The following is a 27,869-nucleotide window of genomic DNA, read 5'->3' as shown; positions in this document are numbered from 1 at the left end:
GTCAGTTGACTTAATTTGACACTTCAATAACCAAACAGCATATAATCACTACGTTCTAAAACCTATAACCTATTTGGTGATTTATTATTTTGCTACACTATAAATTAGGTTGTACTTTAATTAAAACAGTGTAATTAATATTGAATAGGTAGAAGAATGGGAAAAAAGAAAAATAAGAATAAGATTAGTGGTGCTGTAAAAACAGCAGCTAAAACGGAGAAAAAATTTGCTAACAAACTTAAAAAAGAACTTGCGAGCTTGGGAGAGGTTAGTTCATGCGGCATTCGGGCTACAACCATGCAAAGATATTACCGAAACCAGAAAATATACTGGTTATACAACATACTAATTGTTGAGTGTATATTTCATCCTGTGTGCTTTTAGGAAGACATAGCTCAAGTTGTTGCTCAGATTGAACGAGAGGAAGCAAAGCGATCAGCTGCTAAAGAAAAGGACTTACCCGGACCTCCTTCGCCCAGAGCCTACGCTAGTGTGACTCCACACCCTATCAATAATGAGCTTATAATTTTTGGGGGAGAATATCATGATGGTCAAAAGGTAAAAAATTACACTTTAACAGTTAAGGTATCTTTGGAAATGGTAAGACACCCATATCAAAGGGTGCCTAAAACCAGCTGCATAAGAAACATATACTGTTACATATAGTCACACTATACAATAAGATTTTCTTTCCTGAAGATTTGTCAGATCTCATAGAATGATATATATTTTCTCTGATTTAGACGTACCAGCATCAGCTACCTGTCTAAAACTAAATAATAATAATAATAAACGCTGAGCAGGGGCCGCAGCACTCTCACCTCTGGCTTGCCTTTACCGCCCGTCCAGAGTGGGGTGTCAGAGCTATATGCTCGTAGGATGGAAGTGAAATATGCATAAGACACGAGTTGGCACAGTGGCTGCTGACAGCCACTGGGTAGAAAGCAGCGCACACCTCTCCACACCCTGAGTCGCTCACGCAATGTTGTCCCCTTGTCGCTCCGTGCAAGTGGCTGTTTTCGGGGACCCATATTGTGAGTTGGCGAGTCACCACCTGTCCATTTTTTCGTGTTTTTTAACATATGATCAAGGCAGGTGCCATAGTCACCTCCATAGTCTCGGTTACCAGTCCACTAGCAACTCAACCCAATAGCCCGGTTTCTTTTTGTACCTTTTTCTTACAATAGTCCTACACTAACCGATTGTCGTCGGTTGGTGTCACATTACTTTTAGAGAAAATTGTCTAATTACAAGGGGTCTCTACGTGTTGGCTTCAGCCCCACGCACGCCTTCTAAATGCCCGGGACCCGATGGTCCCAAGAATTTGTAAGAGACATACGAATAATAATATTAATATTAGAATGTTGAAATTATTGTAATATACATATATTATAATTATATACAAATATAATTAATATATGTGAAAGTAACTCCGTCTGTCTGTTTCTTTTTCACACTTAAACTGCTGAACCAATTTAGATAGATTTTGGTATGGAAATAGTTTGAGGCCCGGGAAGATAGTTTTTATCCATCATAATCACCATTCCACACAGTTGAAGTCAAAAGCAGGAGCTTGTATGTTATATGTATTAGAGTGTACATCAGATGGCCTACTGCGAGCATAGAAAATTTGGAAATTTCTATCTGCCCCTCTATCACTCCTGCAGTCCTGCATATTTGAGTGATCTTCTTGTTGGCGGTAGGCCCTCGGGTTACGCTTAGACACAAAGTGTGGCAATGTCATCATTAATATCATATTTCAATGAAAATCTTTATAAAGACACTCCCTCACTTTGTACTATTCTAATGAGTGAAAAGTTTGCTTAGTCATACCCATATCAATTTGTAGTTTTAAATTGCTCACATGTTGTAAAAATTTCACTTTGAAATGAACTTAGTATTAGTACTCTGACATTGGGGACCTTTTACATCTCCAGATTTAATGTGTTTTTAACGATAGAGACTATACATCTCTATTGTATTGTAGTAATTATTTATTTTAAGATTATTATAATGTAATGTTTACCCAGGTATTGGCTGTTGTATTTATAAATGTTGTATTGACTTGTAAAAGAGCCCTTGAGGCCTACTTGCAGAATAAATTTATGAATTTTGAATTTTGAACTCTATAGTTTTACAAATATGGGGATATTTATTCAGTTAGCTATTTGTGTTCAAACATTTATATTACTTGTTTATGTTTAGTTGTATAAATAAATAAGTATTATAGGATGTTATGAATACACAAATTAAGTAAGTCCTACAGTAACCTTAATGAGGCTTGTGTTGTGGGTGCTTACCTAGTTGGTTACTAAATTCTGTTACTACAATAATCTTTATCTACATAAAATATACGAACGAAAGTTGAATAAACTATATATTAAAATGAAGTACACAAAATCAGGAATTACATATGACAATATCATTCAAAATGGCCCCCTCTGGCCTTGACACAGGCCCTCAAACGACGAGGCTAGTCATCAATAGCGGCACGCACGATTGTCATGTCTAATTCTGTCACTGTCTTTTGTGTGGGGTTTAGCACAGGCTTTCTCCTCAATAACCTGCCATATGGCATAATCCAGGGGGTTAAGGTCCGGGCTGGAGGATGGCCAGTCTTCATGGGCAATAAAGTCAATTTTGTTACTTCGAAACCAGGCTTGAGTTGTTTTTGCCATATGTGCAGGAGCTGAGTCCTGTTGAAAGACCCATGGCTGGTTTGAAATAGGGTGTGGCTTAAGGGCTTCACTATTGGTTCGAGAACGGTTTTCCTGGTAAACTTTGGCCCCAGTTTTCACACCTTTTTCACAGAAATGAACCTGTGCTAGCCCTGAGTATGACACACCCAGCCAAATCATCACATAAGAGGGATGATGGCCTCGTTGCACTCTCGGAACAGCCGCAATCGCCTCTTGACTGTTTTTTGTATACATTCTGTCATTCAGGCGGTTACAACATTCTTAAATTAAAAAAAAAAATCATCTGTAAATAGTATTTTTCGGTGGCCATTTTGTGCGTACCGCTTCAATAGCACGTGACTTCTCTCTAGCCTTATAGTCTTTAATCGTTCATTAAGCAAATTACCTTTTTGTCTGCGGTAAGCGTGTAGTCCAAGGTCTTCATTGATAACTTTTTTTAGGGAGCTTCTCTTCACAGACATCTGTATTGCCAACAACTTTTGCTTCCGGACGGGGTTTCTTGCAATTCTCGCCTTCACTGCTTTTATTAGAGCTGGGGTCCGAACGGTGCGTGGTCTTCCAGACCTCTTGCGGCCATCGAAGCTCTGAGTACTATTGTATCTATTAATTGTGCGATAAACAAATTGTTTGTTGATTTTTAGGTTTTCAAGCTACTTCAAAATCATGTTTGGCGGGTGCCCACATTTGTGCAACGCAATTACTGCGATTCGATTCTCTTTTAGGCCCCAATTCATTATAGGTACGACGAGATAAGCGTTCTGTGTGGTATATAATTATAGCTCACAAATCCACCACATTACGTAATTTTTTATTTTTTCGGTAGCATTTGATTTAACGGAAATAAAGAGGTTGCAAATCGAGTAACAGAACTTTGTAACCAACTAGGTAGACAAGGTTATATATATAATATATACATAGATACTTAAATACATTGAAAATATCATGACTCGGGAACAAATATTCATGCAAATGCACAAATGCTCATGTGTAATTCAAGTACATTCTTTGTTTTTAATTACAACATGATGTTGCACCGCCAACAAAGTATCTGCTTTGCCCGAAGGTTGGCTGGTAGAGAATGCCTTAAGGCATTAAGTTCGCCTTTTGTTTGATTGTATTTTCATTTGTGCAATAATGATTAAATAAATAAATAATACTTTTCCAATTGTTTTTGGTGATTTATTCCTACTTTTGATTGAAATATTTTCTTAATCTTTCCATCAAAAACCATACATATCACTCAAAATATGCATCCTATAAGTATGATCTCATTCGCTTCAGCACGAAAAATTACATGGAAAATGACACTTCACTCACCTAGTTCGTAATATGTGCATTTTTAAATGAGCCCTCCGCCCATACCACCGAAAAGGGGCAGGGCCCCTACATTTTAGTTGGACTCAATATAAAGGTTATAGACAAAGTTTCATTGATGTACATATTTAGCCGCCATGGAGCACATTTCGCGCTTAGTGTGATGTTGTCTAAAAGTGACATGTTGTTTGCAGACCTATGTGTACAATGAGCTGATTTTCTTCAATCCTTCAAGTAACACGTGGCGCCGCGTCAAGGCGCCAGGTGCTCCGCCGCCACGCAGCGGCCACCAGGCGGTTGCTACTCCAGCTAATAAGTATGCTTTTTAATTATATTATAAACAAACATTATTTATTTAATTTATTTTTATTACCAGTTTATTACGAACCAGCCATACTAAATAAAAAAACCGGCCTAGTGCGATTCTCACTCGCGTGCCAAGGGTTCGGCACATCGTTTTATCTGCGAAGGCGTATTTCCTTCTTCAGTGAGAAAGGGCCTGCCCGAATCGTAGTAGTAAAATCGCCCTTGGCTGAATTAGAAATTATTTATTTTATTATAACATATAATTTTGCTGAATATTAAGCCTTAAATACTTAGGATTACCGAACTAATAATAATAAGAACAGTTTTTTTTTATTAGCCGAATTATTTTATCGATTGACCTGTCCTTTGGGTATTTTATACATGTATTTAAGATATATTTATAAAAAAAAGGTCCTAGCGTCTTTTGAAGTCAACATTTTTGGCTGTTTAAGATTTTCTTTTTTTTTACTTGCAAGTTTGCGACACCTACCATATTTTGATATACCTAATATACACATTTTAATATTCTATTACATATATTTTTTCAAAAATTTTAGTTGTGATCAACAAAGTCGAAATAAGCTATTTGTATAGGAGTGTTATTCAGATCGGTTCCGTACTTTGTACCCATCATTATTCAATAATAAACAAAGAAAGTAAGTGGTTCTACCGTGTTCGAAATTCAAAGACTCGCATTTTACTCGTCAAGGACGTTTCCGGAGCCACGGGTAAATAAGATCCGTTTCTTCGAATACCCGTTTATCCGTGGAGACGGATCTTAGTTACACGTTTCTTAATTTCACGTGTGGAACGGGCCTGAAAACCGTTTACGTGTTATTCGGAAACGGGTATTTGAAACGTGTACACGAAACACGGATTCGACCGCGAGCGCTAGTTCTAAGTGGGCTTAACATCGATGGGCCCCTTTATTTATATTAATTATAAGTAACACAAAATAAAAAAAAAATCCGAATGATGAGTTTTACTGATATTACTTTTAAGTTTTTATTTTGCATTTACTTATTATTTACAGAGGCGAGCTATGGGTATTTGGCGGCGAATTCACAAGCTTGTCTGAGACACAATTTTACCATTATAAGGATCTGTGGTGCTACTCCTTAGCGGAGAACAAATGGGAAAAGGTATACAAACATTATTACTTTTACAAACTATAGTCTGACCAGCTTAGTGCCATTTGTGAATATAGCCAGTAAATTCCCATTCTTCCCGGTAATATTCCCAAAAGCCGGTAATATACTATACCTGTGGATTCACTACTGTTCTTCCGTTATACTTATAGTTAATATAATTGGAGACATGTAGAAATGGCTTAATTATGTTTACCTCTTTTTCACTCGTAGCGTAAGCTGAGTCTTTCACTCGAATTTCTTAGCGGAAAGCTGCGAAATTACTTAGTTTTAAGCTGTATTCCGTACTAACAGCACGCGATGCTCATTCATATGTACGTGGCTAAATTATACATTTTAAAATACATACCTAAGCTTAATTTTGAATATTTCACAAAACATGCGGGTCACAAATTAAAATGTAAATGAAGCCCAATGGACATAAAATATGAATGCAGACAATAAAAAAAATACTTCAACGTCTGTAGATGACACTGTCAATGACTGTTGTTGTATAACCAAATTATATTATTTAAAAAAAAAATAGTCAATTATGCTTATAATTATGTATTTTTAAATGTATAATTTAATAATTTTATCCACGTGATTCACGCGGTGTAGGCCGGTGCGGGTGGTGATGTGGGGTGGGGCAATGCCGGATTTAGAGGTCTGGAGGCCTCGGGCAATAAAGGAGTGGAGGCCCCCTGGCCCCACATTTTTTCCAAATAAAATGGTAAATTTTCCGAATTTTATATTGTGGGGGCCCCTCTTTTGTGGAGGCCCCGGGGCAGTGGCCCGGTTGCCCTCCCCTAAATCCGGCCCTGGGGTGGAGGGCTACTGCGCCTAGCACCAGTTTTTCGCGTCCGTAAATCGGGAACTTTTCGCGCGAAATTTATAGTTTACGATTACTGCTAAGATATTGTTTTAAATTGTATAGTGTAAAGACTCATTATGATCTGTATGAAATGCTCAATGTAACTAACGTACCTATTTACCTAGTTGGTTACTAAATTATGTTACTGCAATAATCTTTCTCTACATCAAATATACGAACGAAAGTTGAATAAACTATATATTAAAATGAAGTACACAAAATCAGGAATTACATATGACAATATCATTCAAAATGGCCTCCTCTGGCCTTGACACAGGCCCTCAAACTACGAGGCCAGTCATCACGCACGATTGTCATGTCTAATTCCGTCACTGTCTTAACTATGGCCCGCTTGAGGGAGTCAAGATTTGTGTGGGGTTTAGCACAGGCTTTCTACTCAATAACTGAGCTAAGTCCTGTTGAAAGACCCATGGCTGGTTTTGAAATAGGGTGTGGCTTAAGGGCTTCACTATTGGTTCGAGAACGGTTTCCTGGTAAACTTTGGCCCCAGTTTTCACACCTTTTTCACAGAAATGAACCTGTGTTAGCCCTGAGTATGAGACACCCAGCCAAATCATCACATAAGAGGGATGATGGCCTTGTTGCACTCTCGGAACAGCCGCAATCGCCTCTTGACTGTTTTTTGTATACATTCTGTCATTCTGGCAGTTACAACATTCTTAAATTAAAAAAAATCATCTGTAAATAGTATTTTTCGGTGGCCATTTTGTGCGTACCGCTTCAATAGCACGCGACTTCTCTCTAGCCTCATAGTCTTTAATCGTCCATTAAGCAAATTAGCTTTTTGTCTGCGGTAAGCGTGTAGTCCAAGGTCTTCATTGATAACTTTTTTTAGGGAGCTTCTCTTCACAGACATCTGTATTGCCAACAACTTTTGCTTCCGGGCAGGGTTTCTTGCAATTCTCGCCTTCACTGCCTTTATTAGAGCTGGGGTCCGAACGGTGCGTGGTCTTCCAGACCTCTTGCGGCCATCGAAGCTCTGAGTACTATTGTATCTATTAATTGTGCGATAAACAAATTGTTTGTTGATTTTTAGGTTTTCAAGCTACTTCAAAATCATGTTTGGCGGGTGCCCACATTTGTGCAACGCAATTACTGCGATTCGATTCTCTTTTAGGCCCCAATTCATTATAGGTACGACGAGATAAGCGTTCTGTGTGGTATATAATTATAGCTCACAAATCCACCACATTACGTAATTTTTTATTTTTTCGGTAGCATTTGATTTAACGGAAATAAAGAGGTTGCAAATCGAGTAACAGAACTTAGTAACTAGGTAGTTTGATAATGATTAAGATAGAGGTAGTTTGATAATGATTAAGATAGTTTATTTTTCAAGTAGGCATATTACAATGCGCTTATGAACGTCAAATAAAGCTACCCCGGCTCTAACCCTACACCTTTGACCCGAGAAGATTTAAATCCCGCCTAAATGGTAGGATTCTGAAATTCAACGAGTAACTGGTTTTGAGTATGCTCAGTCAAAGGTAATACTTCTAAGTAAGATTAGGAAAATACCGATTATTGAATACATTGCGAATATTCCCAGTAGTTTGGGGTTACTTAAAATAAAAAGTAAACATGTGGATTTTTTGCACTTTGTATGATGCATTAGTCAACACGTACCTAATGGTGTAATGTAAAAACACATATATTTACATGTACTAAATTTGAATATTTCCGTAAATTACCGATTCTCGGGAATATTACCAGGAACGTTACTGGGAATATTCCCACCTCGGAAATATTCTCGGTAACGGCACATCACTAGGCAAGCCTATGCAATATGAGTTAATAGTCGTAGGAGTTTTTTTTAGCCTAGGTACCTATCTAAGTATGTATAAAAAAGCTCCATAGATTGCAATAAATCGCATGCACTGATCAATTAGCAACTATAAAAATTTACATTTCTATAATAAGGATAAGATAGGATAAGAAACCTACGCGGTCACTGATGGGAAGGATTCATTCCCATTTATCCCCACCGGCCACAAATGGGAAAAGGTCCATTCCCATCTGTTCTCGACTCAAATCTAAAATTATACACAATTAAAATTTTTCGACTTTGCCTCCAAATTTATTTCATTTCATTTTCATTTCATTTAATCCATTGTTTTATCATGTTCATCAGTACATAAAGATCTTATTTTTAGACTTAGTAGGTACATGATACCCTGTTAGGGCATACAATATGGGACATGTTACTTAATCCTAAATAAAAATTACAATAATAAAATTATCATGCAACACTTGGTTTAAACTAAATTTAAACATGAGAGCAATTACTAAGTTAGTTTATAATTATAACAAGTATAACATAAGTAGGGATTGCAAACCGGATTGATTTTCAATCCGGCCGGATCCGGACGGATTCTGGCCGTAGTCCGGCCGGATCCGGCCGGACCGGATCCGGTTTGGTATAGGGATATAAAAGTTAATTAAATGACATATTTTTCTAGTTTTTTGCGTAATACGTATTCCTAAATCTATAATTTGAAGTTAATAAATAACTTCTTAACAATAAAATACAACTTGGTATTAAAAAGTGTCACAATGTCAATATCATTTTAAAAACAAAATTTTAAATCGGTAATTTATTATATTTAACCATTCTAAAGTGCTCGAATTTTCGTTTACAACTATAAATTTGATTAGTTTCCAAAGCCTGATGATGGGATGTGGGGTGGGAATTGGAGCTCCTTGAAAGGACAAGTTTTCGTAACTGTTCTTTGATTGAATTCTTTGTAGTCTGTTCGGAAAGAGAAGAGTCGTGGAATGTATTGGGCCCCATACATTCCACGACTCTTCTCTTTCCTCACAAACTCTAACGTTGACATCCATTCTAGCATAGAGAAATAAGAAGTACATAGAGTGCTCACTCCATACATCAGTTTTGGTACCAAAACGCTTATTATTTTCGTAGTCGACATCTAGCATCGAGTAGCGGAACTCTCAGTACTGCTACTCGACAATAGATATCGCGGCAAACAAAAAGTCTAATGCTCAACGATTTTCCGCTAATATTATAACCAGAGTAACCGGAACTCTATTTTAAACTCCTACGCTTACTATTATTTATTACTTTTAACGAAGATATTTTACTTTTAACCAATTATGATATTAAATGCGCTCTAGTATTATCTTGCTCTAATTTATTTGTCCGAAAAAGTAGTAGATTGTATGACTTAAAAAAATTGTACTTTTTTTAATTTATGGCAAAAATATTGGTCAAATTATAAGGAACAACACACGACACGGCGATCTCATGCGAAAAATAATAGAATGTATGATTGAAAACCATCGCGGAAAGGGACTCCCTAAGAAAAGTTACATAGATCAAATAAATAATTGGCTAGGCGTAGAGTAGCATGTACCAGGAGATGAAGGAAATTGCATTAGAATTTGAATAGAAAAGAATCTATATTTTATCATATATATACGGAGAAAACTAAAGATTATCAATATTATCATATATTCTTCATTCACACATATTGATGAGCCCAACTGTAGTCGGTTAATCTTCTATCACAACATTATGACACGACATGACCCTTCTCTTTAGCATAAATTACAAATGCCTTCCATGGCATCTCCATCCTTTCATTTTTCCTTCTATTACAGTATTTATGTAATCGTCATATCGTGCCACCAACATGAAAGAAGAAGAAATCCTCTTCTGTTCCCAGTCATCGTCATAATAAATATATTTTTATCTTACTAAATTTAAACTTTTTCATTCGTTTTTTGTTCTGTTCAACTTCATACCTCGTATCCGTTGCCTTTTCCTCATCTGAGACGCACAGCGCGTGCTGTTGTATTTAGGCGTTTTTTTATTATACCGGATCCGGTCCGGATCCGGTGATTTTTACCGGATCCGGTAGCTCCTGAAAAGTGCCGGATCCGGCCGGATTACCGGATCCGCCGGACCGGATTGCAATCCCTAAACATAAGTATAAGTATAACATTTAAAAAATAACTACGCGTTTTTTTGCAGATTAATTAGATATTTTTACCGCTTATATTTAGATAGGATATAGGATATTTTACATGTGTATTTTTGTAGTTCGATGTGCAATTTAAAATTATTTGAACTTGTTAACAATATGTTATTTGTTATGATCATATTATAGGAAACATAGTTTATTGTTTTAAATGATCGTAGTGGCACGATGTCATAAACGAACCAAAAAGCAAATATTGCCTATAGTTTTTTTAATGGCTGAATGCTATGATGCTGCCTCACAAATGTATGTGGAATGGAAATTAAAAAAAATCATTTTCCAGGCCTCCAATTTTGTATACCATTCCGTTAAAGACCTCTCGTCTAACCGCACCCGAAACGTGATAATTCGTAGCCTATTATTAGGAACGAAACATCAATATTTCCTTGCATGCACTACAAAAACAAAAATAATAAATGTATAAAATGTTGTTGGAAAGGTAGTAGCGGCGAACGGTCCTTCGGCGCGGTCGGGGCACCGCATGGTGCAGCTGGGGCGTCGGCTCGTGGTGTTCGGCGGGTACACTGACGACGGCCGCGAGTGCCGTTACTTTGACGACGTGTACAGCTTCTGCCTCGACACGCGCGCCTGGACCAAGCTGGCGCCCAGCGGCCGTGGGCCCTCGCCGCGCTCCGCATGCGTCATGGTGCCGGCCGGCAACGACGAGGTCTACTCTTGCACTAGGATTATCTTATCTATGCACTAGTCGAGTTCCTTAAGAAACTCGGCCAATTAAAACCTGTGCTAAGAACCGTATCTATACCTCTAGATGCGGCGTACTGTCAATATAACTTTGCCAATCATTGGCCGCCGACTTACATTTCCAATTTAATTTAATTACTTACATTAATTTATTTCAGTTTGCAAATCTATAAAATACATAGCAACAGGTCTGATGATGCGTAGGTATTACATTGTAAATTTTCGTTGAAAATGTATATAAATGTGATAGTGACGTGGCAGTGTCGTTTTCACTCCCCTAGAGGGTCTATCGCAAATCACATCGTTCGTTCGTCTATTTGCCTCTCTATCGCTCAAATATGCAAAAGCGATAAGGAGGCAGGGGAGGAAATTTTGATGATCGATGTTCGCGGTAGGCCCTCTGGTGTTTCCAGATCTCTCGTAGCTCGTGGACTTTTTAAAATAGAATTGAGGCTATTAGCAATGAGGCCCTTGAGGCAATGTCATTACATTATTTATTAAATGGGTCGAGCTCAGACGAATAGAGCATTGAATAATCGTGAGTGGTGTTTCTTCAGCTGATAGTGTACGGCGGGTTTTCGCGAGCACGCGAGGGGCGCACGGAGCGGGCACTGACGCACGCGGACCTGTTCCGGCTGACGGCGCGGCCGGACGGCGGCTGGGCGTGGCGCGCGCTGGCCGGCGGGCCACTCGCGCCGCCGCCGCGCGCGCAGCTGGCCGCCGCCGTAAACACACACTCCTCGAGAGCGTACGTCTTTGGGGGAGTCACCGTAAGTTTACAACATCGCCTGTTTTCCTCAGTTTATGTATTCGCTGCATGCAAAGCGGCAATTGCTTTAAAAATATATTTACCATAAAAATGGATCCCGATAGCCATTTTGTGGTAAACTGCAATAATACTATACGGAACAGTAAATGTTATACATTAATAGTTTTAAGATAAAAAATATCTTATGTCCTCAAAATATCTATATCATATTTCAACTAAATCAGTTCAGCGTTTTATGCGTGAAGAGGAGTTTATAAAAAGGTATTTGTTTAAAGTTTATATGTTTTTACTTCGGAATGGTGTCATAAAATTTCAAATAAACTTCCAAGAGAGGATATCTCGAAAACTATCGAAGATATCGAATATCTTTACTAAATTAAACTTGTAGCAAAGGAGATCATCATTTCTGGGCTCAGAAGAATCCATCGCGTATGTGGTACAGACTATTACAGTAATTATATACGCATTTTATTACGGAAAAACATATAATATTGGGTGAAAATGAAACGGGAATCAGAAATACATAATCAAAACATATTATATTATTCATTTCCGTATTTAAATATATTTACTAACAAAAGCTATGGCGGCGTCAACATCTATATTAGCATTGAACTTTACTTAAAAGTCTGAACAGGAAATAGTCACAGGGGGCTAAATGTGGACTGTAAGGCGGGTGGTCGATGGCGTCGAAGCCGTGTCTGGCCGTGGCTGACTGTGTAGTGCGAGCCGTATGCACAGGTGCGATGTCGTGTAAAATCAGAACTTCTCTACTAAGTTTGCTCCTCCTTTTTTCTCTTATGGCGTCTCTCGGCTGGCAAAGTAAATTTGCGTAATAATCAACATTCATTGTACGTTTTCTTAGGTAAATAATCTATTAAATCCCTTCAGCATCCCAAAAAATTGTCATCATAAGTTTGCTAGCCGATGGACGAATCTTTTACTTTCTGGGTCCCATTGTCTAATCCAAGTCTCATCACATGGCACAATCCTGGAAATAATTTCTTTGTCTTTGCAGCGACTCATGTCTAAAAACTCTTGACAACATGTCAAACGCGGTCAGCATTTTGGGGACCCAACGGGCACTAACCTAACAAAGACAAGTTTAAATAGCCATGAATTATTTCATTTACCCGATCCTTACTAATGCCCACATCTCTAGTCTATCACTGTTAACTCGTCGGTCTTCAAGAATGATATTTTTCACCTTGGTCACATTTTCTTCAGCGATGGCAGAAATTGGTCGTCCACTACAAGGATCGTCTTCTAGGCTTTCGCGGCCCGATTTAAATTGCCTTGACCAGAACTTTATTTTGAAATCGGAAGGACACAAATCACCAAACACGGGCAACATACGTTGTTTTATCTGCGAAGGCGTATTTCCTTCTTTAGTGAGAAATTTAATCACTGAACGTTGCTCAATTTTGATCACATTATTTTTCTGTAGCAACATGTTGCAAGCAGTGAACGGAAAAACATGGAATCCGCATTTGATAACATTACCGTTCAAATTCTTGGGACACTTAGTACACATACACAATTACGCCTACCTTTTACGTTTACAGAACCTGTAATCAAAACTGATAAACGAAATAATAGTCATCTCTATTACACTTATGTACACAGCTAAGTGTAGATGAAATGCATACTGATATAATGTCAATAACTACCAATCAGTGACATTAATTAAAACTATTTATACTTGAAAGCATCATACGTATCCCCAGAAAGAGTATCACGACGTGGGCCATTAAACATTATGAAACGTACATTTTTCCCCCTCCAGCAGACACTCGCGTGAACTCCCAATCCCCCCCCCCCCCCCCCCCCCCTACCCGCAACTTCTCAACGATATGACATTGGCAGAAATTACTTACCGTTGTCCCCGGGGCGCACCGTGCAAGAACCCTGCCCCTTCCCCGTTCGGATCAACTGATCAAGAAAAATGAGAAGCGACTCGGCACTCTAGAAGGTTTCCTGTCCGTAGCACGCAATTTGACAGCGCCCTAGCAGTCGCGAACGCTAAGCGGCACTGCCATGGTGCACGGTCCCAACTCCCAATAGACTGACAACCAGAAAAGTTCCTAATTTTTAACGGAAACCTAAAAAGGTACCGTTTGCAGGACGTAGAAGAGACAGAAGAAGAATTATTAGGTGAAATGAGTGACGATCTCCGAATGCTTGATCTGGAGGCGGGCAAGTGGCACAGCGTGACACTGCGCAGCCAGCAGCCGGCGCCGGGGGCGCGCGGGCCGTCCGCGCCGCTCGTGCCGCCCGCTGACGCTGACTACGCACCGGACGCCGTCACAGGTGCACTCATAACTACCAATAGGTATCATATTACTTATTTGTTGAAGTATACAGAAACAAATACCTAGGGACTCTGTGCACACTAAGAGAGGCAGTTAGTAACCTGAAAACTTTGCTAGGTTTCGTGGAGGAGCTGAGGTAGTTAGAGTAGCGCTACGTTTCACGCAAAATAGGCACAATGGTTGTCGATTTGCGGAAAATGCCCAGAAGCACTAACTAACTAAGACAGTCTACGTGGCAGACTGTACAAATGGTCCATTATTCGGACTTTGTTGTTGATTTTTGACCAACTACTTGGTTTGTCATGGGCGAACAAACAAAACCAAGTATTTGGTCAAAAATCAACAACAAAGTCCGAATTATGGACCACTTGTACACTGCGACGAAGATCGTCTTATAAAAAAGTTTATTTTTTTCTGACATGACATGGGTTTAGATGTAAAGCTTTGATTGGAAATAATAGGCAAGTAATGCAGAAGAATTATATAAAAAGATCCATTATAGGCAGCTCACAACGGTAAAATACTTTTATAGGTTAATACGTGGATTAATATTTAATCCATTGCTACTGTGATATTTAATATGTCCATTTTAAGGTACCATCACCACCATTTGTTAGAGCTACTCTCTGGCCACGAATTACACCTCTGTTCGTAATTCCCAATACCAGCACAATGACATTAGTCACTATAGTCCTCTATATTGCACTCAACCATATTAATAATATTGTTTTCCATAATCCCACTCTTGACATATTCTCACAAACAGAACCGAAATTCCTAGCCACCGCAGCCCACTATCTACTCTATCTAGAGTCAATATCTACACCCACAACTATTAATATTAATTAAATCTAGTGATAAGCTTAGTCTAATTAGTTTTAAGTATGTATGTAAATGTAAGTTGGTGAATAAATAAAATATAATTGATCTAAAGTTATAGTTTTCTATAGGTATTTCTATATAACACAACTGTAGGTACTTGTTTACAGTGGTAACTGACGAGGTGTTCACGATGAAGCTGGGCGGCGCAGCGCCGGCCGCCGCCGCGAGCCCCGCGGGCGCCGCGCCGGCCCGCGCGCGCGCCGCGCCCGGCCCGTGCCCGCGCATGTCGGCCATGATGGCCGTCCAGCGATCCGTTCTCTACATCTATGGCGGAATCCTAGAAAAAGATGAAAAACAATTCTACCTGTCTGATATGTATAGTTTAGGTGAGTTATGGTTATCTTTAACTTCCTCTGCAGCCAAAATAAAACTAACCTAAAGTAAAATTAGAATGAGACAGCTGGGGTCTCTACATTTAGGTAATACACGAAATTACGAAACGAATGGATTCCAGACGTTTTGCTAGTTAACACATTAGTACTCGTAGTTTATATGATTGCTACATAATCAAAGGCATTAAGATACGAATGTGGGTTTACGAAACAAGCTGAAACATCACACGAGTGTTTTAATGCATAATTAATTCATATACACTATACTATACTATACACTGCTTCTTCTACACACATATTTTAAGCTCTATGATGAGTTTAGGAGTCGCATGTTATGACCGCCATGGCGGCATTTGATCACAGACTCAATAAAACGTAATCTCGGCTGATAAGGTCAATAAGGATAAGTGTGGCGGCGGACTCAGTATGGCTACTACCCTCTGGCAAGCCTCACATTGGAGCCTCTTTACACATAGATTAATGTTTATTGTTTTCCCATAATCCAATACGTTTCAAAAATTCGTAAATACCGTCACCCGGGGCATATTTCAATGCTAAAGGAAGAGGTTGCCTCAGAGGAAGGTTGGGGGACGCTAGTGTGCGTAAAGCAACGTACTCGAAGGTAGCATTCGTTTCAAATCGGTAATAATTCCTTTGCGAGTTCATACATTTGCGACTAAACGCAAGTAGCAAATAATATATGAACAACGCGATACTTAATTTCAATGAAATCTCATGATATCATAATATCTTAGACAATTCTGGACGATGGGATTCCTTCCTTCATTCATGTAATTATTAGCAATTACATTAATATTGTTGTTTTCAGCTTAAAATTAACTTACTTACTGATTTTTCATAAGGTTAGGTGACTTACTTTTTCCTTCTTACGGCGATTATCCACACTTATTTGGTTATTCTTATTTCCACCATACTTTTGGAAGTCTGCAGAATTTGCACTCATTCTTGTTAACCCCTTGACCGCCGTTGTCCTGTGTACAAGACAAGGCTTTATGTTTTTAAAAATTCTTCGGTTATTTGAAATTTGCATTTATTATAGACGGAAAGATAATATAGGAACAGTATCAAAAACAGTTTGAAATTCCTTTTCTCGCACGTATTTAGCAAGTGCTATGAAAGCATTACCCATCCACAACTTAATCCTATTGTTATAGCTAATGAGTAATGATGCTCTCGAGAGGAAACACGCCAGATAATACCATACATATCAATGAGTGCCCGTGTTTATAATAAAATTAATAAACAAATATTTACCCTCTAAACTCCTCTAACTGCAAAGCAAAACTTATTGCCTTTTTACAAACACTATCTTATCAGGAAACCGAAAACCTCTTGTCATGTCTATCCTTCTTGCTCATCATGTTTTTCAGTTACCTTATTATCTACACCCACACACACACACAGACACACAGACACACACACAGACACACAGACACACACACACACACACACACACACACACACACACACACACACATGCACATACCTGATCCACACCACCACGACTTACACACATACTTACACATATCTGCATTAGTTGGCTTTAATTAGTTACAATCTTTGTCATTTACCTTTTTTCCAGTCTACGGATTTCTATTGCTGATACCATTGTTACCAAATCAAGGAGGAATCGCTCACCTAGGAGGAATCGCTGACTCCCGAGTCACAGGCTTAGACCTAGTTCGGAAGGCAGAGGCTCAATCCCACTACCTAAATGTGTTACAAACCTAATACACCTGTCTTACTCATAAATTTTACAATATGAATTGTAATGTAAGGTTTAAAGCAATAAAGATTTTTTTTTTTAATACAAGCTGCGACTTTCTGCAAATCTAGCGATAAGCGCAGGTTCGTCATTTTACGTGCTGTTATTTGCTATCTGTTGCATCTTCCAGTAGGTGTAAGATTTATCATCTCAAGAGCATGGGTAGGTTGGTACGAATAATAAAACAATTCTACGAAAATTTAGTTACCTATTGGTAGTACAGTTGCTAACATCTCGTTGTCGTCTCGTTGTAATGTATATATGATATTTGTATATAACCATGGATGAACTAAGTGGTGAATTTGTGATATCAGTGGACAGTTGTGATGAACAAAATACTACGCCAACGGATATTACTGTTTCCATGAGTACAAACTCTGAAAGAAAGGGCCGTGATAGACATACTTTCCACATTAAACTGATAAAACCCATGTACGCTTATCAGATTTAAATTTAATCTGACCTCAATGGTGAGATTGATTTCGAGGTAACAATCTATTATTTTTGTACCTATTCATCAGACTTTAGTTTCGTTACATCCTTGAAAATAAATGTTGTTTTTTTTTATATCATGTCAGCCTAAATTTTACATAGCAAACTGTAATATATAACGTGACTTTGATAAGCGCTTAGTAGATTAATGTATACCAAACGGTAATTATAAATATAATGAAATGTTTTATAATCGGAACAAATATTATTATTCAACCCACATGTAATTTTCTCCGAAACAGTTCTGGTAACCTTACATTATCGACACAAGTTGCGCGGCTCTAACATTACGCTAAAAAAATTTACGTACTGACAATTGCTTACGTCGTTGTTCTAGAGGCTATTATTACTTAATCGGCGCAGAAACAGTCCTTGTCGGTCTTGATGAGCGCCGCTATCTTTTATAAAAGACTTCTCATACAGCCTAGTGCGGTGATATTACGTCTTGAATCGATATTGTTTAGTGGTTATTTTTTTTATGATAAAGCCCTATGTTATACTCGTAAACACATTTTCGGGTGTAAAATATATTTTTAATTTTGGCTTATTTGGTTTTGCAACGAAATTAAAGCTTGATAAGAACAAAGCCAAATTGAAAAGCTTTGCTCTGGCGTGTTAGTGAGCGTCTTTGCGGACTAGGGCCGGCGGCCAAAAGGTTAATGTTTTTCAATTCGCACCATATTTGCATGAACATATTTATCTGAAAAACAATCATGTTTACTTCAAAGCCTATGTCACCTGACATGTCTGCCAGAAGCTCTATCGCCAAAAAGGAAAAATCGTCATTTTCATATCTGCCTCTATCGCTCGATTATGTAAGGACGAAAGAGAGGCAGATAGCGAAATTTCGTTTATCACGGTAGGCCCTCAGCCTAAATGGTTTCATTTTTAGTCGTAGCGAGTGCTGTGATCGTTTTGCTCCCCCCACAGCCCACTTTACACGCAGCGAATCATAACATTTCATATAATTTTATGATATGTGTAGATACGTAATATAAGTTTATTATTAGGTATTGTTGCTGTTAATGTTGCATTTGGTTACAGACCTGCACAAGCTAAGCGAGTGGAAGACGCTCGGGCCGCAGCCGCCGCTGCCCGAGTGGCTCGGCTCCGACTCGGACTCGGACTCCGGCAGCGACTCCGACCAAAACGATTCCTCCAGTGAATCTGACTAAGATTAATACTAAGCCATACAATATATATCATATATGTCGGCGGCCGATCGCAAGATTAGTCAGATCTTGAAATTCCTAGGCATATCGTGAAACGTGAAAATCATTGTCTCGCTCCCTGAGTCGACGAAGCAACCTAACAAACCTATCTTACCTGTCTATTGGCTTAGTGTAATTACCGTCTTAACATTACACAGAATTTCGGTCTGCCGGATCTTACGGTCGTCCGCCGACATATACACCGTGTTTTTATTGAATTCTGTTAACTGCGGGGTATGGGTAAGTAAGTAAGTTAATATTTTCTATTGCACCAACAATTATACATTTTACATTCATGTAAAACTACAAATAAACTAAATGGGTAAATACATTAAGGGAAACTAATCAGAGTGGAGTATAGACAGCTAGTTCTTTCAGCTAGAACTCAGGGATTCTTTGAACTACTTTTGTCAGTCATTTAAGTACTTCCGAAGAGTTTAGGCAATTTCTGTAAGAATGCCCCTCGACATCGACGTAGCTGCGTAGGCAAATAAAAATTTAATAAAATGTTGCATATAACGTTGTTGTAACACGGGCATACTATTTAACTAAACCAAACAATTGAAAACTGTAACATATCAATGTTATTTCAAACATCGATCGTCCGAGATAGTACTTACGTTTTGTAGCAAATGTATAAACTCGTACTAAACACTATTCAATATGTAAACAGGCCCTAAGGCAAGTGTTCACGCTCGTAGAGGCCTTATCAGATAAAAAATAACTATTTATTGTCTCCGAAATGGATATATGGAGACCGGTGTCGTTGAAAAAGTAACTTAAGCTCACGAACGCACCCTTGAAATTAACGGTAATAAAAAAACACGGTGTATACGAATATACCTACGGTATAACTTCTCTGAAAAATCAAATAAACAATTTATTGATGTAAAGTGTATTAATAATAATTATTAAGTATATTGAACGCAAAACATTGGATCGTTGAGAGAAGCCGATATCCCAATGCTGGAGCACAAGTGCGGATTAGTCTGGGTGTGTTAGGTACGAGCAAAGAGCTATTTATTGATGGTAATAGAGAGGTAAAGTCTAAGAAATGAATGTGCCTCTAATTCGAAATTTTTGACAATCATAATCTTTGATTGGTCGCTTAGCACAAGGATTTTCGTACATTGACCTGCCTGTTCCTATCTCTGTCGCTCGCACGTAATTATATTGATGTCCATCCCATGATGGCGGCGGCTGTGCGAGCGGGACAGCAATATAATTATGCGCGTGCGATAGAGATAGGAACAGGCGGGTCAATGTACGAAATTCCTCGTGCTAAGCGTCCTTTCTATACCGCATAATGTATGAAGCCACACAGCGCCATCTCGTTTAGCTGTCCAATTCGAAGCACGAAAGTGTCTGACTTAAGAGGGAAGTATAGCATGTCACTACTGTCATTTACAATCTCTTTTACTTTTTGTAGGAGTGAAAGAGATAACATACGTAAGAGCAAGGGGTTTGATTGATAGGAATAAAAAATAATCCTAATACGCAAAAATCATCATCACCGTTTTGAAGGCACCAAAAATGTACCTATGTATGTGTGTGTGTGTCTATTATCTATTTACGCTCACCAAATCTGAAATAAATTCGACCATTGAAAAGTGAAGTGAAATTCATTTTATAAAATATTAGCTTTTGCTCGCGGCTTCGCCCGCGTACTAAGCAAAAAAAAAATGTTCACAGTTTGACCCGTATGTTTGTATGAACGCATGTAGGTATGTATGTTTGTCCGCGATTATTAGATTTAGAATCATGTTCTGAAAAATACATAAAGTGTTCGACAACCTTGTACTTGTTAAAGTACTTCCTTATGAACAACATAGTTTGAAGGTAGTAGGGTAGTAATAGAACCAAACCTTGAGGTGAACTTACACGGGAGCACACGACATAGAACTGACCGTGGGAGAAACAGTCCTGTCGTAATATCTATTAGGATAACGCGGGTCTCGTTCCATACCTCAATAGAACCCCAACCGATTTTCTCCGAAACTACTGAACCGATCGAATTGAAATTTGACAAAAATACTTTCAACATTTTTCATGTCCACAATATTAAATTTTAAAATAATTCATTGCCATTTTCGTAAATAACGTCCCAAAAACCCATAAACCGACACCCATATTGATACTCGTATTTAGTAATTTCAACCCCATCGCACCCCAACAGGGCATTTGTATTTCACGTTCACCTCGTTAAATTGCCGCGCATTTTTTTTTTTCACCTAAGGCGTGGAGCTCGAGTCTTCAGGAGGCGAAAGCGGGCGATACGCGCTATTGCGGGTGTGCCCGATGACGTGTCGTGCAGAGTTGTTTAAGGAATCTGATATTTTGCCTCTTCCCGGTGAGCACATCTTCCAAGTTATTATACATAAAAACTACGACGCGTCTAGACAACGAGGTGTGAACGAATCCCGCGCGATGCGTAGCAACAAGCTTGCCCTCGTCACTCCCGCACACAAACTACGCAAATCAGGAAAGTCGGTATACATCTCGGTGCCGTCTGTGTATAATAGACTATCTGACGTAAAAAAAAAGCGGCCAAGTGCGAGTCGGACTCGCCCATGAAGGGTTCCGTACCATTTATGACGTATTAAAAAAAACTACTTACTAGATCTGGTTCAAACCAATTTTCGGTGGAAGTTTGCATGGTAATGTATATCATATATTTTTTTTAGATTTTTCATTCTGTTATTTTAGAAGTTACAGGGGGGGGGGGGGGGGAAGACACATTTTTTCACTTTGGAAGTGTCTCTCGCGCAAACTATTCAGTTTAGAAAAAAATGATGTTAGAAACTAAAACGTAGTGATTAAATGCTCTTTGTTAGAAACCTAAATATCATTTTTAAAGACCTATCCATAGATACCCCACTACAGTTCTAAGTATGGGGAACCCCTAAAATTTATTGTTTTTTTTATATTTTTGTGTGAATATCTTAATGCGGTTCATAGAATACATCTACTTACCAAGTTTGAACAGTATAGCTCTTATAGTTTCGGAAAAAAGTGGGTGTGACATAAACGGACAGACAGACGGACATGACGAATCTATAAGGGTTCTGTTTTTTGCCATTTGGCTACGGAACCCTAAAAATAGCCACAACCGAATACAGAATTTCTCCTTCTATGAAATTTAAGTCGGTTAATAAAAAAATATGTTGATATATAAATATTTTGATGCCCATAAATAAAAACGTTTTTTTCTTATTCAAAGCTTACCTATTCAAAATATGTATACTTACTGTTTTTATTAGCAATGAACTGTAACAATATTTTAGTGGAAACTACTGGGGAAAAAAATCTCACTAGCTACCACTAAACCGAACCAAACTGAGGTGGTGGTAACTACTGGGATTTTGTTTCCCACTGGTAACATCTTGGTGGTGATTAGTGGGAATAACCCGCAAATTCGCAGTCGAAAAGGGTCGGCAACGCGCATGTATCACCTCTGGAGTTGCAGGCTGCCGCTACGTTGACTGCTTACCATCAGGTGGGCCGTATGCTTGTTAGTCACCGTCCTGGTATAAAAAAAATCTGCTTTTCGGCTGGGGTTAAATTGGCCGGTAATCTATTATTTATAATAATAATATTAAAATTAAATTATGACTACTTATAAAATAAAACGACTAAAACTAAACCTACCTAGAAAAAATAAAGAAACCTAAAACAGACCCTGGCCTCTTGGCAGGGTGCCCATCACGCAGGCAGCATTCCCGCGCTGTATCGCGACGGCAAGCCTTTGCGCGAGAAAACTGCCTGCGCGAGGGTCTCCCGTTGCCTCCCTCAATCGCTTTCCAAGCTCCCTGTGGAGCCCACGCGCACCCTTGCCCCACGGACCAAGTGTCTCGACACCAAAAGCTACGAATTCGTAGTTGGTGCCGAGACAGCTATATTTATTAGTTTTAAAACGCTCTCGGGCGTCAGCCGCCGCCCTGGCGTTTCTGCTGGTCGCTGGCAAGTAGGAAGCTGCCAGCGTATCGGCGCAAGTAGCGTCCCACACCAGCCGTGCGCTTCTCCAGCCCATCCTCCAGGGGATCAACGACATCCCGTCGGGGCGCTTACCATCGTCCCGCACGATCTGGGGCTCCAGAGCTGCGGGGATGTTGGCGCTGACGAGCGCCCTTCTCAGGATGTCGTTGAGTGCCGCATGACGGGATAGGCGCCCGGCGCCCGAAGAGCAAGCAATTTACTTGTTTATTCTTTGTAGTTTATTACACTTTTCAGTTGTTTGCGGTTATAGTTGTAAATAAATATAGTCTTGCTTTTCTCTACACTATTTTTACATGTGTCTGAGTAGGTCGATGTTTGACTGTTAGAGATTGCCATTAGGCATTTATTAAACAAATAAAACAACCAAATTCACATGTTATTGTTTATTTTTGATCTTAAATTGAATATCTACTATATATATATTTCCAAAACACCATTGCAATACCGACTGTGATAACATTTTAACTACAATTTACAACGAACGCCCCGGTCTCCGCCGTGCACGCAGAAACTGCCCGATATCATGCGATCAGTTCCAATGCCATTACACTGTTTGACTAGACTCCCCATTGGCATTCAAACCGGCTGCTGTTTCTCGCGATAGAAATTGTAGACTTTTCACATCAGTGGGCCATGTTAATGTCAATACTAAGTAAATTTGAGCAGTTTCCAGTGTTGTATAAATACATATAACACGCATGACATTTTCCACTCGTATATTTATCATTTATGCCACAGCCTAACAGAACAGACAGGCTCCTCTCGCACTGCACTTAATCGGTTATTTTATTTTACTAATTGTTGCGGTTACTAAAGACGGTGAGTGGCCGCGACCGATACAATATCGTATCGTAATGTATTATTGTATAATAGTAGTTTATGTGACTGCTACATAAAGAAAGGCATTAAAATACGGGTGTGGGTTTAAGAAACGGACGAAGTGTCTTAACACATTCACTGCCAGACGAAAAACGGCACGCTACCCCAAGAACCGGGCAATATATATAAGCGCCCGCTGTGCGGGTTGGCAAATTCACATTATGATTAAACCAGTACTGTACGCCGAGCGCCCACCAGGCGGGCGCCACTGCGTGCGCCAGGGCTGTGCTAAGTTTCAAATGTGTTTTTCGGAACCTATGTACGAAATATCATTTGATATTTACCAGTCGCTTTTCGGTGAAGGGAAATACGTGAGGAAACCGGACTAATCCCAATAAGGTTCTGGATTGAAAGGTCAGATGACATTCGCTTTTGTAAAAACTAGTGCCTACGCCAATTCTGGGGATTAGTTTTCAAGCGGACCCCAGGCTCCCCAGGCTAATTAAAGGATAAACTGTACGTCAAATAGCGGTAAATAAAAGGTTTTTCACGCATGTCACGCATTCTTGTTTTTTTATTTATTCAGTCTTACTAAAGTCGCCTGAGGGGCCTATTTCCGTATCGTTCGATACAAACTAACATGCGAGATTTGTCAAAATAGCATGCATATAGGCGGGTCCACACAGAGCGAGCCAAAGTAGACGGGCCTCGGCCGGTTTGTTCGCGGAGGAGATTCCCTCGGGCGTCTGGTTACTCTGTGTGGACCCGCCTATTAACATTTTATTTCGAACAAAACGGCATCTCGATTGATATTAGAAGAGAGATGAAATGGAATTGCTTTTTTTTTCAGAGATGTTCGAAATTTGAATGTTATTACCAAATCGATATTGATGTAGTTATGAAGCAATTAAAACATCATCACAGATAAGAAATTTGTTGTAACAAAACAGTTGAACAGTACATAAATAATTGAAAGTACCGAAAACATAAAAGCTTCAGAACTCACAAAACAAAAATTGGATTGGGCACCGCGCTACTTGTCGTATGGCGATCATAAATTGCAGTAGTCCGCCTGTAGCGCAGATACCAGCGTGGTCGCAGCGCGAGCAGCCACCCTGCTCGTCGGGTCACTGTTAGGACGTGGCATTATTTACTCCTGCACTATCGCTGTAGGTTTAATGAATCAACTCGGTACCCTGTTTCGTTAAATGTATAAAAACTACTACTAGCCACATTCACTTTTCATGAAAGTAGTTTAATTATATAATTTTATATAACATGAAATACAATATTTACAATAAGTCTATACAGTATTACAAATTGTTCAGTTAAAATCTGATAATAACCGCAATGTTCTGGTTGTGTCTTCATATTATTTTAAGATTATATATTGAAAGCGTTCAATTTACAGGCTTAGTTGTCAGACCAAATACTTTAGTAACCTCCACCAATGGTTCACACTTCATATCCCAAAGTGGTTTCAGAGTAAGATTGTGGATTTAGTTGACGCCTGTGGGCGTTCACTTAATGAGACTATCGCACTACCGTTCTTATAAAACTACTATTAACCCACTATTGACTTGTAAAATAGCCCTTGAGGCCAACTTGCAGAATATTATTGAATTTTGAAACTAATTTTATTCATGAACTAGTTCCTTTTGTTCCATGATTTTTTCAACTACTTACTAATTTATAGTATGCGTTCTTATTCTGAAAACCACATTCAGGTTCTTGTAAGACAGTTAAAGGTCGTAACTAGAAGTAGTGTATAGGTTTTAGATAATTGAATGAAAATGAAAATGAAAATGATGTTGTAGCTATGGAGAGCGGCGCGGCGTGGGCTCTTGTAACCAATAACCATAACGCCCCTGAATATGAATTCAGGGTGCAACAATTTGCGTATATAGCTGCGCTTCGTTGGCTAGATTATATATATATAAGTGAGACATTTAATCAATTTCTTGCGCATCAATTCCTTTGGAAAAAACAAAAAGATACATAGTAACTAATAATGAATATACAATAAGCACAATGCAAATGACACAAAACAGGCATATAATATATTATTAATTTGGTCCCGTAGCTTGCACATATCGCGTTCAGCTGGCGATAGGTATATATAGCCCGCGTACTCGTGCAACTCGATATATATATATATATATTTATTTATTTTTTTAGATTTTGTCTCAATCAAGACTTACACACAGCTGCTTTGTAATGATATTAAACAAATAAATGTGTCTAATACCAACTGTAGGAATTGGCAGGCACGCGTGTTGTTCGTGCACGGCGGGTCGCGGCGCGTGGCGAGCCGAGTGGTCCTTGACCGGATTTTTTATTAATGAATATAAAAGTTCTGATATCATAATTGTTTCAAGGCAGGCTGCGGGCCTAAATTGCTGTAGACAATGAGTGCATGGTACGGAGTTAATATATAAATTTACATTTAATCTTACATTTCATAGATGGAAATAATGCTTTAAAAAATAAGAATTAGCGTACACATTATTACATTTATGATAGTAAATTTCCTATTTTTTAGTATGGCAAAGCATGTCGTTAGTAAAAACATGTACATAATATCCACTAGCTCATGACTCCAGCTCGACATGGTGAAGCTTATCGAAATGAAGGTGCGCTTCACACTGCCATGAGACGAGGTCGGCGGCGGACAGCGGGCGCAAGGGGAGAAACTTTTACTTACAAAAATTGGCTCTCAAGTAGTATTCAAATTCATATATAAAAAATGATACTAGGAAACCCTTGTAAAAAACAAATATGATATAAAAGCGATATAGTTACATCACAATATTTTTTGCTTAACCGTCGCATATGATCAAATAAAATTAGCTATATTATTTATATAAAATAAACGAAAGCGAATCAGTCTCTTAAATTAATTTTAATATTTAGTCTAAGTTATATGTACATTAGTTAAGTCATTTTTAACGTAAAAAAGTCATTATGTGGATTTGCTCTTAGAATTAAAGTAATGGCTAAAAATAAGTATGTATACATAAAATATGTATAAATATTCAATATGGAGAAATACACATAAACATCCAAGTTTAATCATTAGCATTCCACACAGACTCACAATATAGTATACATACATTAATCTGATGCATAACAATAGACATATTACATTCACTAGCTAAGTTAAATTTTAAACTTCATGCACAATAATAAAATGTGCTCGGCAGTGGCAAACCGATGGCAGTATTATATTTTCAGCCACTCGTACGGATTTATAACTGTGCCACACTCCATCCGCCTGCTGCACCCACGGGGACTTTGTCGGGAGTGACCGTTTGTGGTCGGTGATGGATCTCATGCCAACTGCGCGGCGGCAACATCGGGCCATACCTAAAGCTTGAGCCGCCGGGTCCCCCACACGACTCAATTTTAAATAAATGCCACCTATCGGAGACAATATTCATGCGTCCCTTAAAAATGGATAGTATAAAAAACCAGGACTAACACTAATATAAAAAAAATAAATAAAATCCACTATATTTCTCAGTGGTTGTAAATCGTTTTACAAATTTTCTAGGAAGTTCATGCTCAGACATTCTTTCCTATATTTTTAGTAGGCATAACCTGTCCACTTCTTTTTATCACAGCAGCGCTCACACGCCATTCGACTTCCGCTTTTACTGACTAGGATACTACTATCCGATTCATTCTCTTCAGTTCATCCGAAACGTCACGTGTGGAAATTCACAATACACTTTAGAGGTCAGAGGCCACTAGCAGATTTAACTTGCTGGTACCCCGCACACGTCCGCAACGGCCTCTTGCACAATCGATCAAGTAATAAGTCCAACACTGAAGTAATGAGGGTGCGGTTATATCAAGTCGGTGATGATGGTGCCGAACCACGCGCAGACGACCGGCAGCGCGTAGGTGAAGAGCGCCTTCTGCAGCGAGGGGCGCGCGGCGGCGGCGGCGGGCGGCGCGGGCGGCTCGGGCGGCGGCGGCGCCGCGCCCACGTGCCCGCGCACCTGCACGTTGCGGGTCTCGGGGCTGTCCACCACGCCCGGCAGCCCCGGCGGCGCCGGCAGCGCGGCGCGCTCGGTGCCCGACGGCTCCTCCGCCTCTGGCCCCAGCGAGTCTTCGTCGTCCCTACGCGGACCCTCGCCCGACCCTGCATTCATTACACAATCCATTTATAACAAACAACAATACATTCTGGTCGAGGCGAACACATTTGCAGGCTGAGTATT

General features: G+C 39.2%; 2 protein-coding genes across 2 annotated transcripts in view; one reads left to right on the top strand and one right to left on the bottom strand.

Moving 5' to 3' along the window:
* Nucleotides 1-23,196, top strand: LOC133527726 (kelch domain-containing protein 4). Its single transcript, XM_061864877.1, has 9 exons — nucleotides 1-267; nucleotides 385-558; nucleotides 4,208-4,329; nucleotides 5,353-5,461; nucleotides 10,782-11,009; nucleotides 11,602-11,814; nucleotides 13,937-14,123; nucleotides 15,115-15,333; nucleotides 18,662-23,196. The coding sequence occupies exons 1-9, from the start codon at nucleotides 157-159 to the stop codon at nucleotides 18,790-18,792; spliced, it is 1,494 nt and encodes a 497-aa protein (XP_061720861.1). The 5' UTR covers nucleotides 1-156; the 3' UTR covers nucleotides 18,793-23,196.
* Nucleotides 23,193-27,869, bottom strand: part of LOC133527636 (uncharacterized) — a 116,868-nt gene continuing 112,191 nt past the window's right edge. The window contains exon 11 of the mRNA XM_061864731.1: nucleotides 23,193-27,790. Within this exon, the coding sequence (XP_061720715.1) occupies nucleotides 27,492-27,790 (299 nt within the window). The 3' untranslated portion in view covers nucleotides 23,193-27,491. The remainder of the gene's footprint in view (nucleotides 27,791-27,869) is intronic.

The sequence above is a fragment of the Cydia pomonella genome, chromosome 1 (assembly GCF_033807575.1).
Source record: "Cydia pomonella isolate Wapato2018A chromosome 1, ilCydPomo1, whole genome shotgun sequence".
Classification (NCBI taxonomy): domain Eukaryota; kingdom Metazoa; phylum Arthropoda; class Insecta; order Lepidoptera; family Tortricidae; genus Cydia; species Cydia pomonella.
The sequence above is the reverse complement of the archived record's forward strand: the minus strand, read 5'-3'. Positions and strand labels throughout refer to the sequence as shown.

What these genes read in the sequence shown, in the direction of transcription:
- LOC133527726 (XM_061864877.1), top strand. Translation starts at nt 157, where the DNA reads ATGGGAAAAAAGAAAAATAAGAATAAGATTAGTGGTGCTGTAAAAACA. An exon ending in CGGAGAACAAATGGGAAAAG is followed by an intron (nt 5,462 to 10,781) that starts GTATACAAACAT and finishes GTTGTTGGAAAG; the next exon opens with GTAGTAGCGGCGAACGGTCC. An exon ending in GTCTGATATGTATAGTTTAG is followed by an intron (nt 15,334 to 18,661) that starts GTGAGTTATGGT and finishes ATTTGGTTACAG; the next exon opens with ACCTGCACAAGCTAAGCGAG.